Source organism: Cygnus olor, chromosome 12 (genome assembly GCF_009769625.2).
Source record: "Cygnus olor isolate bCygOlo1 chromosome 12, bCygOlo1.pri.v2, whole genome shotgun sequence".
Classification (NCBI taxonomy): Eukaryota; Metazoa; Chordata; class Aves; order Anseriformes; family Anatidae; genus Cygnus; species Cygnus olor.
Window position 1 is genome coordinate 19372288 of NC_049180.1, and position 12082 is coordinate 19384369.

The 12082-nt window shown below is 40.1% G+C and overlaps 1 protein-coding gene and 1 long non-coding RNA gene across 5 annotated transcripts; one reads left to right on the plus strand and one right to left on the minus strand.

The window, feature by feature from the left end:
* Nucleotides 1–799: 799 nt before the first annotated feature.
* LOC121076651 (borealin-2-like) lies at nucleotides 800–9008 on the minus strand. 3 transcript variants are annotated; one of them, XM_040571150.1, is made up of 10 exons: nucleotides 8748–9008; nucleotides 8096–8224; nucleotides 7056–7096; nucleotides 6654–6714; nucleotides 5936–6003; nucleotides 5067–5134; nucleotides 3678–3776; nucleotides 2502–2634; nucleotides 2180–2266; nucleotides 800–1374 (listed from the first exon to the last, which is right to left on the minus strand). In XM_040571150.1, exons 1-10 carry the CDS (start codon nucleotides 8875–8877, stop codon nucleotides 1327–1329), a joined length of 864 nt encoding a protein of 287 aa, XP_040427084.1. In that variant the 5' UTR covers nucleotides 8878–9008; the 3' UTR covers nucleotides 800–1326. The 3 variants fall into 3 exon arrangements, with proteins under 3 accessions (XP_040427084.1, XP_040427086.1, XP_040427085.1); XM_040571152.1 differs by lacking the exon at nucleotides 8748–9008 and adding an exon at nucleotides 8476–8719; XM_040571151.1 differs by lacking the exons at nucleotides 5936–6003; nucleotides 6654–6714.
* A 90-nt stretch (nucleotides 9009–9098) lies between these two features.
* On the plus strand, nucleotides 9099–11169 carry LOC121076655. Of its 2 annotated transcripts, none has more exons than XR_005823645.1 (2): nucleotides 9099–9235; nucleotides 9337–11169. It is a non-coding gene; the product is annotated as an uncharacterized LOC121076655 (long non-coding RNA). The 2 variants fall into 2 exon arrangements; XR_005823643.1 differs by having other exon boundaries at nucleotides 9125–9235; nucleotides 9334–11169.
* The last annotated feature ends 913 nt before the right edge of the window (nucleotides 11170–12082 follow it).

Below are 12082 nucleotides of genomic sequence, written 5' to 3' on the forward strand. Positions count from 1 at the left end.
TCCACAGCCTGCAGTCTCTGTCAGTGCAGGTCCACCTGTTCCACTGTGGTCTCCTCCACAGGCTACAGCATGGAACCCTTCTCCAGTGTAGTGCTCCATGGGCTGCAGGGGGACAGCCTGCTTCACCATGGTCCTCACCACAGGCCACAGGGGACTTCTGCTCCAGTGCCTGGAGCACCTCTCCCCCTCCTCCTTCCCTGACCTTGGCACCTGCAAGGCTGTTTCTCACTCCTCTCACTCCCCCAGCTGCTGTGTGGTGCAGGATTTTTTTCCTTGCTGTCTTAAATATGCTCTCACAGAGGTGCAAAACAACATCACTCATTGGCTCAGCTCTGGTCAGCAGTGGGGCCCTTACCTAACATGGGGCAGCTTGTAGATTCTTCTCACAGAAGCCACCCCATGGCCCCCTGCTACCAAAACCTTGCCACATAAACCCACCACAAAGTGAAGTATGGGGTAGAAGTTTGTTTCCATCAACTAAAAGAACTGTTAGAAGCTAGTCTTTAAGTTTTAAAAGTATGTTTCTTCCATACCATCTTTTATCACAGTGAAAACACTTTAACTGAGGCCACTGCTGGCAGAGTAAAAGCCAAGAGCATCCTCAAGTTCCAGAAATATTTAAGCAGTAACTGTGGGACGGGCATGGTGAAGAGATATCAAATGTCTTTTCAGAAAAATATATTATTAGAAAAAAGGTGTTTCAGAGGAAAGCTGAGTTACCCTGATCTTACATATTAGATCATAGCACAAGACTTGAGAATTGTTTGTGTCAAATTTGCAAATAATACCACCAAACTGAAATTACATGGTGTTATTCAGGTTTTTATTACAAGTTTTATTCAAGCACTTCAAAACATGCACTTCAGCTTAAGCATGCACTTCAGCTGAAGTCCTGAGTTGAATGCAAGGTGATTGTCAGTGGGAAGACCCCATGAACAGTAAACTAATAAAAGAGTAGTAACTATGTTGGTTGTGGCATGCATGAAAGAATGACCTTAAATAGCTCTCTATTTATGACTGGTTATATAAAAAAAATACTATTTAGAATATTTGTTAAAGCTTGTATTCTCCATCAATCTATTATTCATTTTATTATGAAATGAACTAAAATGTTAACTAAGCTTTTATAAAGTTGGGAAACTGGAAGAATTTTGTTCTGCATTTGTATGCTTTACAGAGATAAGAACACATCACATTTTAAGCTTTTATATAAAACATTTACTGGGCAATATACAGCTTTATTAAGACATTATAAACATTCTCTGAACACTTCAGGGGAGGCAAGCAAGAGATGTCACACATTCCGTGAGTCAGAAGACAGTTCCGTTAATTTGGTTTAGCTGTGGCCTTTCCATATAGGACAGTCAGCTCACTCTAAGGGGGGGGAGAAAAAATTTAGTTCAAGGTACTAAACAGTTCTTCTAAAAAATAGAAAAATTACCATTGCTAAAAGCAAGTAGTGAGCAAGCACTCCCTATTCTCTACCTAGAGAGGCAGGACCTTGATATAAAATAAGACAGCTAGGTCTTTATCTTAACTCATTATAGCTGCATTTGAATCCTAATACCTGCAAGACTATAGCAACTAATATTCCTTACGCCTAGATAGATATTTATTGCTGCAGACTAATTCATCTAAAAGTCTGTCTTTAGGAAAGTCAGGCACTATATGCAGCAAAGTTCCGTTCAATTTCATTCTGTTTGAAAACAGTTTACTTCCTTGAACCAAACGTAAGGTAGTTAGTATTTCAAATACAGCAGAGAATTACCAGGAGTAGTTCTTATTCAACAAGGGACATAGAATAGATTGTAACAAGAACTGAAGCTTGCTGTATTTCTGTAAGTCACTGTGAATGGGATAGAGAATGGCAGCTTGCACCCAGGGAGGGACAGACAGAGCAATCTAGAAAGTAGAGCTTATGCTTCTGTTCTCCCCCGGGCAGTTACCAAACTGCACATGCTTCTCTAAGTGCACTTTTCTACATTATATATGTGCAGCAGTTCTCCCCTCCCTGTTCCTCCCTTACCCTATTTCTCCCTCCAACCTATGCTAACAAATTCAGGTTTAAACCCCAAAGGATTATGCACTTAGAGCTGACATCCATAACAGTGTCTCACATGAAAATCTAAGACAAGGTGTTTGAATAATTACATGTAAAAGCCTACTAGTTTAAGCTTACCACTAAGTTATGAATATGCTGTACTGTATCTTGATTTAGTAGTTGCACATCAATGTTACGGAGGTCTCCACCAGCCATACAGAGCGTCTAAACATGGAGAAACAGTTTTAAGATGAAAAAACTACTCTGAAAGTTTCTATTTGCATGGCCTATTTTTCTGAAAGTCATGTGCTTCCTGGCTACGTTGTGGAATTTTAGGAATTGTTCTTTCTTTTGCATAGCAGCATCTCATTTAAGGATAATAACAGCTATTATTAGTATTACATGATTCACAGTTTAGCTACTCTAAGCTGAAAAAACTTTTTAAAAAGAAGTTTGATACCTGTCCATCAGCCAAGGGAATGTTTACAAATGGAACAGTTCTGTGTTGGGGTACTGATCTACTTCTTAGTAACATGCCTTGAACTCTTCCACTGATAGGTGCAGTTCTTGAGACAGTCTGTTGTAGTCCAATACTAGAATACAAGAAAAAAAACGTTACTTTAAGGTTAACTTCCTATGCTCTGTAGATTTTCACACATGAAACAAACGTATGTCACAGCAAATATACCTAACAAAAAGGCAATCGTGTTTGCCTCTTCCAGTGCTGCCAGAAGCACCACTAGGTAATATTTTATGACCATGAAACACTGCAGTACCTTCCTAAGTCCTTGTTACAGGCCAGTGGGCAAGCTGACATTTGGATCTCTCACTAACAAGAATATCCACTCTTAATATCAACAGTGAATGAACAGTTTTGGGAAGAGGAAACTGCATGCATCTGGGCTTAAGATAAGACTTGCAGCATATCTGTCTATTTCAGAGGGAGGTAGCAAGAAATATTGAAGCTGCTAGCTCTGAGGTACAGGGCATGCCTTATGTCATACAAAATAACTAAAGTTCTTTCTTAATACAATTGTTTTTACTCCACAAAAATGTAAGATTTGGTTATCTTCTGCATGGCAAGAAGTCTGACATTTATAGTAAGCCAAGGTGAAACGGTGAAAGGTGCTGGTTCCATGACCCACTTAACTATCAAGCTCCTCCTCCTCTCTCTCCACCCACCGCAATCTGATGACTTCTGCCAAAATGGAACTCTAGTATATGGAAAATGGTAACTGAAATCTGAACGGTTCAATGAGGAAAGAGCTGATTGTCAGTTTATTTTTAAACACAGGCATGCATATTGGTCACATTTTAATCAAGCTTATGCTCTGAGAGGTAGTCTAAGCTGTAAACTATAAAGAACAGTAGATGGGAACAGAACTTAAATTATAAATACATGTTTTTTTGTGTTTTTTTTTTAGTATGTGTGGGTGTTAACTGGCTCAGTTACAACATTGCATCCTGTACCTTCATGAAAACCTAAGTAAACACCCACACTCAAAGCAGATGTGACTGGTTCACATCCTCACTACCAAAGTTAATGGCAGACCATAAAGATCTAGTAAATCTAGAATGATTGATTAGTATCTAGATTTATATTAATTTAGATATACAGTGTCTTGATACTCCTTACCTTTTAGATGCCTTTGGCGTGGCTTTTGAATTTGTAGCACTGCAATCAGAGGCAACAGTCTTAACAGCCTCAGTCACACTTGCAGAAGAGTGAACAGACCTAAAAAAGAATTAAAGTAGTGATTTGTTTCTTGGTTCGTTTTAATTTCCTCATCTATTTCTAGTGTAGGTTTAGCTTGGATGAAGATAGGTGGTGAATTAGAGAATGTTAAAGTGTTCCATGACATATCTAGTTATATATAAGTGAAGAAGCCCTCCTGAAGTAGACATGATATATTAAAACCGAATGCCATAAGGGGAATGAAAGGATTAGTTATATTAGTAGGTAAGGGAGGGCTGCAGTAGCTGATTTGGGGATACTTAAGAGATCACCCAGAACTTTGTGTGAAAAAATCTCTTGGCAAGTTCCTTTTTCAGCAGGATTTAATTTTACAGGTTCTTAGGACATTTGTTCTGTGTGGTTGACCTGAATATAGAGAACAATTTCTTTCCAGTTTTGTGTTTTAACTCCATTCACAGAGCTGTGGATGACAGCAATTTACCTCACACTCTCCTTTTGCACCACGCACCCCCCCCCCCCCCTTTTCCCACACACATTTTGAAGATACTGTAAAGGCATGGGTTTTGACCAATGTTACTGTACTTGAATAAACACAGCCTTCGAAAACTGAAAAGTTAGACTTCCCCAGGCAAAGCGGCCTTCTGTAGTTCGATTTCATCAAGCCAAAAATTCTATAATCCCAATTCAAGAAAATTTAAATGTGACTAAGACTTTCTAATGTCTTTTAGGCACCTGGATACATTATTTCAATTGTCTTTCTGAATACAATTTGAATGTATCAAAACAAGTGCCAATGGGTTCAAGTATATATGTCAGAGGTAGAACAGGAACATCTCAAAGAACTTTTTCATGCAGGTATCCACTGGTTTATTTATTTTTAATTCATTAGATCTTATAATGAGACTTGAATTTGTTCCATCATAGTACTAAGTATCTTTAAGGTGGTTTTGCAAGTATCTATTTCCCCGCTAATGACAACTTCCTTTCAGCTATGTTACACAACAGTTTATTACTCATAACAAGAAGCAACAAAGATGTTTCCCTTATGCACTCTATTCCACTAGGTATTTTGTTTGGAAAGCTGTACTGATAAAGTTCACGACTGTGCACTGTTCAGTGAGCGATACAACTACATCTTTTTGTCAGCTAGAGGTGCTTTCTTCTTCAAGGTTCACATCGCTACAATACATCTGATACAGGTTATGGAAGGCATCTGGATCAGATTTATTTTTTATCAGGCTCAAATCTCAGCTACTTTATGTGAAAATAATTCTATTCAGCATTTATAAGCGGAAGTAAGTTACACAAGTTATCAAAGGCAAGACTTACCTAGAAATAGGGTTCAGTTTGCTACTTAAACCAGAGGTCAATGAAACCAGTGACTTGGTTCTGCATACCTGAAAGTGTGCATATGAGACTGCAGTTAACAGAAGTGGCATTCTAAGGCAACGTGATAGATATTTCCAGGGAAGAATACTGTAAGAATTCCCTGTTGAAAAAGAACAGTTAAGCCCTATAGTGCTGCCTTTTGTAGTTTTACATATATTTAAAATGGCAGGTATGCATTCTAAAACAAGAGATTTTTAAAAATGTCAAACCATGTTTGTTCATACCGAAGTTCAGTACAAACGACAGCCTTTCTGACATACACCCTTCCAACTTGTAGCCTTCTTATAATTAATGCCTGTAACTCCACATATAATCTTTTTGCCTTTGTTGAGTCATCATCTTTACACTTACATCAGTGTCTGGCTGAGGCACTGCATACCACAGAAGGACTGAGGTGGTAAAATTAATACACCTTTGCTATTTGTTTTAGAGAGCAATGTGGATAAAATGTGTAAGTCATACAAACATAGAAAAACATTTATTCTAATACAAAGTTCAGTAACTAGAAAAAGTTTCAACAAAACACAATCCCTCAAACCATCAAGACTTCAAAAATCAAGAGAGAATGACTACTTCAGTATTTGGAAGTCTGTCTGAATGAATTACTGAAAGTGCAGATCCCATATTTTATTATGAAGTTAATATACTATGCAGTTTAGCCTTGCTTAACTTATTTTAAATTGAATTTGAAGCAATTGACTTTTCAAACAAACAAGCAACAGGTCATTTGCCTGCCTGGTTATGGACCTAACAGGGTTCATAGCAGGTCTGATTAGACCCTTATGTTGTTTATTTAGGAAAAAACTTACTTTTTTAGATACTTTCTTTGCAGAAGTATGCTTGGCATCTTCATATTCAACAATTGTAGTTACCTTAACTGGAAATATATTAGAAAGATGAGGAAAATAAAGATCTCATGAAGATCATAGGACCCTTTTTTTTCCTTTAAGTCTATTTACCCACTCAGAGTTATGTATCACTTCTGTTATTTGATGGTCATTTGCCTGGGACAGAGTTCAAAGCAAATTGTGTGTTTGTCACAGACATGGTGACGCACTGGATAGTTAAAAGGCACTAGATAACCCTTTAACCCCCAGATAAAATAGAACTGCATTTCAGTGGTACTGTCCTTCTTATCACAGTTTGGAGTACAAAGAGGAATACTATTTTCCTTGCAAACCTCAGAGAACAGGAGGTCAAAGCAGAATCTATGAGATAACATGAACATTCCCAGCTCTTCTGTTATACTGTGATGCACTGACAAGTCACTTGAATCTGTCTCTTCTCACTATTTTCAGTGATAAATCCAAAGAGCGGGAAACTCATGTTTTCAAGTACCTGAACAGTAACATAGCTCATGATCCTCCACACCAAATACTGGGGGGGTCCTGTATGTTATACTTCTAGCTACACACTTTACCCTTTTATATTCTCCAGGCTTAACATTCACTTTGCAAATACACAGTTGAAACCACTAAAATAACACAAAAATTAAGAGCAAAAACACATACTAATAGAGTGACTTGCCTTTTTTGCTGTTGGTCCTCATCAGTTTGGGATTTGGTACATCTTCTAGGGAAGAGTCACTCTATAAAATGTTTATCCAACAAAGAGGTTGATAGTTTTTACCCAGCAAATGCATATTATCTTACAGAAGGCAGTGAAACAAAAGGGCATAGAAGTAAGTGACAGAAGTAGGATTGGCTAAATGCCAGCTTATTTTTCAGGAACATCCAGATTGCTGCCTACAGGTGATCCTAAATCTCTAGGTAGTGTTCATAACTGCACCATGGCTGGCTGCATAGCCTTTTCATCTCATCTTCTATTTAAACATATAGCCAAACAAAATCATTTGCCTGAGATCTTTACATCAGGAAAAAAAGATCTCTAGTCTGTAAGGTGTGGTAAAGTTTCAAAACACACACTTACCACTGCAGCAGCAAGAGCCACTTCCTCCCTTCCCTGCAAATCTGTAACACAAGCAAGTATAACCTGTTCATACACTATTACTTGCATAATTGTTACCTGCAGGTTCTTATCTTACAGACTGTGAAACTGAATAAGTAATTCCAGATTGCAATTGCTTAAATAGATAATCTTAGCTAACAAGTCCTTTAGGATAGTCAGTTCACAAAACAATAATAAAGAAAAATCTTAGGCTACTTCAGTATGTTTAATCTTTAAAAGTATAGTAAGCTTAGTCACACAGTATGTAGCCTGACTTCAGAGAAAAATAAAAAAAGCATTGCACTGCTGAAAGCTACTGCTGTTAGGTAGAAGCTTTCAAGAAAGGCATTCGAATGTGCATTCAGCACAAAGGCTTACAGTAAATTCAAGGTCTTCAAGAGTCATAGGTTTGATCTTTGTGTTGCCCCTGCAACTTCAGCTGCAAGGAAGATTCCAAAAACATCAGTTCTCAGCAGAATATACATCTGATGCTGACTGTCCACCACAGCTTAAAATGCTGCATAAAAATGAGGTTAAAATTAAAGTTGCTTATGCATCGCCACCCGTAAACACTACATGAGAAAAGCTCAGTAGTCAAGGACTTCAGATTAACAGAAAGACAAAACAATCTCTGGGGCTAGGATGAACATGTTCAGATGAAAAGCAGTTCTTAAGTTTTTAAGCACAGACACTACTAAAAACTTGTAATCACTCCTTGTCTCTTCAGGCTCTAAGTAAGATGACTTAAGAGCACAAGCAAAAGAAGATTCCAGACCAAACTGTTACCTACTAATTCTACACCCTGCATTACACAGATCAGTCTACCTGAACAAGAGTACTGACTGGTCACCTGCAATGTAACACCACTGCTGCTCAGCTTAAAATATTTAGCAGGTGACAAAACCTTTTTCATAAAAGTCCCCCAGCTTGCAGCTTTTTCTCACATTAGTCAAGGGTACATGTAGAAGTACTGATGTCTGCTTTGCTCACAAATACCAAATGCTTTGATCACACATACTTACTAAGCAAGTCTTTTCTTTTCATTTTTCTGATGGCAAGTGGTATCTTCAGCAACTCCACTGTGAATGCCTTCTCAGCTGTTTGCAAGAGCGCATCAAGTTCTTTCTTCATTTCCCGGATGCTTTCCTTAGCTTTAAAACAAAATCGGTTTTTATTGCCATGCGTGTTAAATATTTCCAAGTAAAATCACTGCTGGATCGCATAAAACAACTTAATGTTTTAGATAGGGTAATTTGACTTGGAGTCAAAGTGATTCGCAAGTAAGCCTCGAGTTAAGGCAGCTCTGCACAGCTGTGCCTGTTTCAGAGCGGATCGATGAACAACGCTGACTGCTGAAATGCTGACATTAACTAACACAAGAGCAGATTACCCTGTTGCCCACCTTCTAAGGAGGAGCGTGGCAGCACCACAGGCAGCGCAGAGACATTTTAAGCACACACCTACCACCGACGAACGCCTCAGGCCGGCACTTAGGGGAAGGCGACCAGGCAGCGGGCACCCTCAGCAGCCCCAGGCCCCCACACCCGCCGCCAGGGCGGCCCCTCACGGAGCGGCGGCGCCTGCGGGGGCCGTTCGTGGGGGTCTGAGCTCTGCCGACCCGGCCCCGAGCCTCTCCCCGGCCTCAGCGGGTCTGTCCCTGGGCCACGGCCCTACCCTGCTGGTCGAAGTCTCTGAGGAAGAGCGCGATGCGCTGGTCCTTCTTCTCCTGGGAGAGCGCCCCGCGGTCGGGCTCTACGCCCGAGTCGGTGCTGCGTCGTTTGACCGGGGGCTTCCTCAGGGGCATGGCTGCGACCCCTCAAGACAAGCGGGCGGCTCCTGACCCTGGGAGCTTTTTTAAGAGCGGGGGCTTCCCCCCCCTACCTACCCCCGCTCCGCCCCGGGGCCGGGGCGGGCACGCCCTGCGGGCGGCCATAACGGGCGGCCCCGGCCCCCGAGCACGGGCTGGCGGCTGTGAGGGCGCGGGGCGGCCCAGAGCCGGGGGCTGGAAGCACCGGGGGGCCCTGGCCGGCCTCGTCAGGAGAGAGACGGGAGGCGGCGAGGACGTCCCGGGGAGCCCCGGGGCCCGGAGCGGGGCCGGGCACGGCCAGAGAGGCGCAGCGGGGACGGGGCTGCCGCGTCCTGACAGGAGCCGAGCGCAGCAGGTGGGCGGGCTTAAGCGCACACACGCACACGCGCTTTCTCCTGATGGAGAAAAATGAGAAATTCCTTTTAAAATATGTTTTCATGAATTGCTTTGAAGCAGGTGCTGCTGGCCTTGGCACCGGAGGAGCGACGGTAGCGCCTACGGCCGCTTTCGTCCGGCGGGGTGAGTCGTACCCAGCTCTGGGCTGCGGGCTGCGGGGTGCTGGTGGTACTGGTGGTGATGGTCCTGATGGTACTGGTACTGCTGGTGGCGGTACTGGTACTGCTGGTACATCTGGTGGTGGTGGTGCTGCCAGGGGCGGGCGCTGGAAAGCCGTTTTGTCGAGTAGGAGGGACCTCATGTGGCCTCGTACTTCGTTATTTTACTGCTTGTTCTGCTGCAAATTATTATGCAAATCCTTACAATTTGTGTAAACTCTGATCGGGTGAACAGAGAAAAATGTAATGGTGTGGAGCATTAGATAGGCAAGAATACACACAGTATTGAATGTATTAAAATATTCAAATACATATTAAAAATGTAATTCCTAGTAGAAATGTATGACCTTATATGAATCCAAATAATAATAATAAAAAAAACACACCAGAGGTTTGAGTATTTTAGGTTTTATACAAATAATCTAACCTGTATTCTTTATTGATTGAGGACCTGCATAAAAAGGAATTTAGATAATGTTGTAAAACACTAGGGTTTTCTTCATACAGTGTATACAATTCAGGCTGTAAGCTCTCTGAAGTTAGTAGGTTTTTCATATCTTCTTATGACTGGCACAACCTCAGGATCTACTGAACCAGGTGGGACGGACTACATCACTCAGACAAAGCTGTAAACTCAGACTGACAACTCGTAGTATCATTTTAGATCAGACCATGTTCTTGTTTGTAAAGCAAACAACCCCACCCCAATGCCCCCAAATAAATGCCCCCAAGTAAATGCTTCAGCTCCAGAAAACACTCCAATACCTAACACAAACAAGGATATAGCCAGCTTTTGCTTTTGTTTTAGCGGTGCTGCTATACACATAAGCAGGACTATCTTCCCTTTCCCTAAACTGTATTTTCTTTTGAATTACCAAACATCGCTAAAGTAATTGTGAGGTATCACTGCAAAAAAGACAAGATCATCTTGCTCGGTAAGTTTAATCTCATACAAACCATGTAAGAAGACTTAAAAACAAAACAAAACAAAACAAAAAAAAAAAAAAACACACAAACACAATACCAAACAGTCCCCTCAACAAACCTTTCAGGCCACAATTGTTCAGTCTTGACTGACTGAGCCTCTCTATGAAGAAATAAATCTGTTTTGCTTAACTCCTGGTTACAACTCCTTAAAGAAAAATATTTGAATAATTATGAGTATGTCTAAGATCATCTGTATGTTCAGTTCTGCAATGATGAGGAATCATTTTGTGATGACAAGTCCGTCAAATTTCTAATCCCTAAATTGGAACAATGCATAAATTAATGATCTAATACATGGATTAAAGTAAATACTAGTTTCAACATGAAGTTAAATGCCTCATAGTGCAATCCAGGAAATCTCATTTCAGTAACATAGGAAATGGAGGACTATTGCTCTTTCTTCTTTTTTTTTTTTTTTTTTAAACATGTGCTTTATTATTTGGAAGTCTCATACATCTAAAGTACCATTATAAGGAGCACCTGTAGGAAAATCAAACCTAGAAGCATGCACTTGAAAGTAAGGATTGTCTGTTATTAATCAAATATTTCATAGACATTGAAAATAAACCCCCTTTCTTAGCTTTACAGGATTGATCCACAAAATGCACATCTACCTTATCACAGTACATACAAATATTGTGGATGGACAATAGAAATCACCACCCTTCCATATGAGATGCATCAAGAACAAAGTGTTATTTCTTATAATGTCAGAAACATAAAAGGCACCATAATAGAATGTTTAGAATAAAACTCAGTTTATGCCATTATATTTTGATTTAAAAGTGTAAGAATTACTGTCCTGACTTAAAACAAAAAGCCTTTGACACCTGTAAAGTATCATTAGAAACTTGTAAACCTTTACATTTTTCCAGAAGTATCAGGTGCAAATGCAAGGCAAATATAAAATCTATCGACTTATTAAATTACAAATACTACCCCAATGAAAAAGCTGTAGTTACAAAAATATAAAAAATATTCTAACTCCCGTTGTTAGATTTTAGCTTCAATCTACAAGTTTCAATCTGCAAGTCGAAAGCCAGATCTGATTTAGACACATTTCTAGAATAGGAAAGCGTTGTTTGTCATATTTTTAAATCAACGTTCTAACCTCTTATTACAGTTTTGCTTTATAAATTTGTTTTATTAGTGCATGTTAAGGATGCCAAGGGGAGAGTGCTAACAGATAAAAGCTTGCATTTATTTATCAATGGATAGTAGCAATGTAAGTGTTCCCTGTCTGCTGCCCTCCCAGAAATCATTTCATCCATCACGGATGAAAGTAAATTTTTTTGTGAAATGTTTTTTCCCCAAGCTTCCATAGTTACTTTGTGTAGCAGCATGTGATTTTCATTTTTGAACCTGTGTCCACTGGTAGACAATTGAGAAGTGCTAAGTTTTTTCTCACAAACTTCTGTGAGGAGCAGTGAGAAGTATACCAACCGCCAATGCTACATCATAGCCTAGTAGCTGCTGTAGCAGTGACAATTATTGTCAACGTCTCTGTCTTCTACACATAATGGTTTGGCACATCCTTTATCCATATCTTGATTCTCTAGCCCTTGGCTTTAGTATTACCTGGATCAGCATAGGATGCTGAAGCAGCTACAAAGGCAGCCTAACAAAGTGCTGGTAGACATTAAAATGAATTTACTTTAATC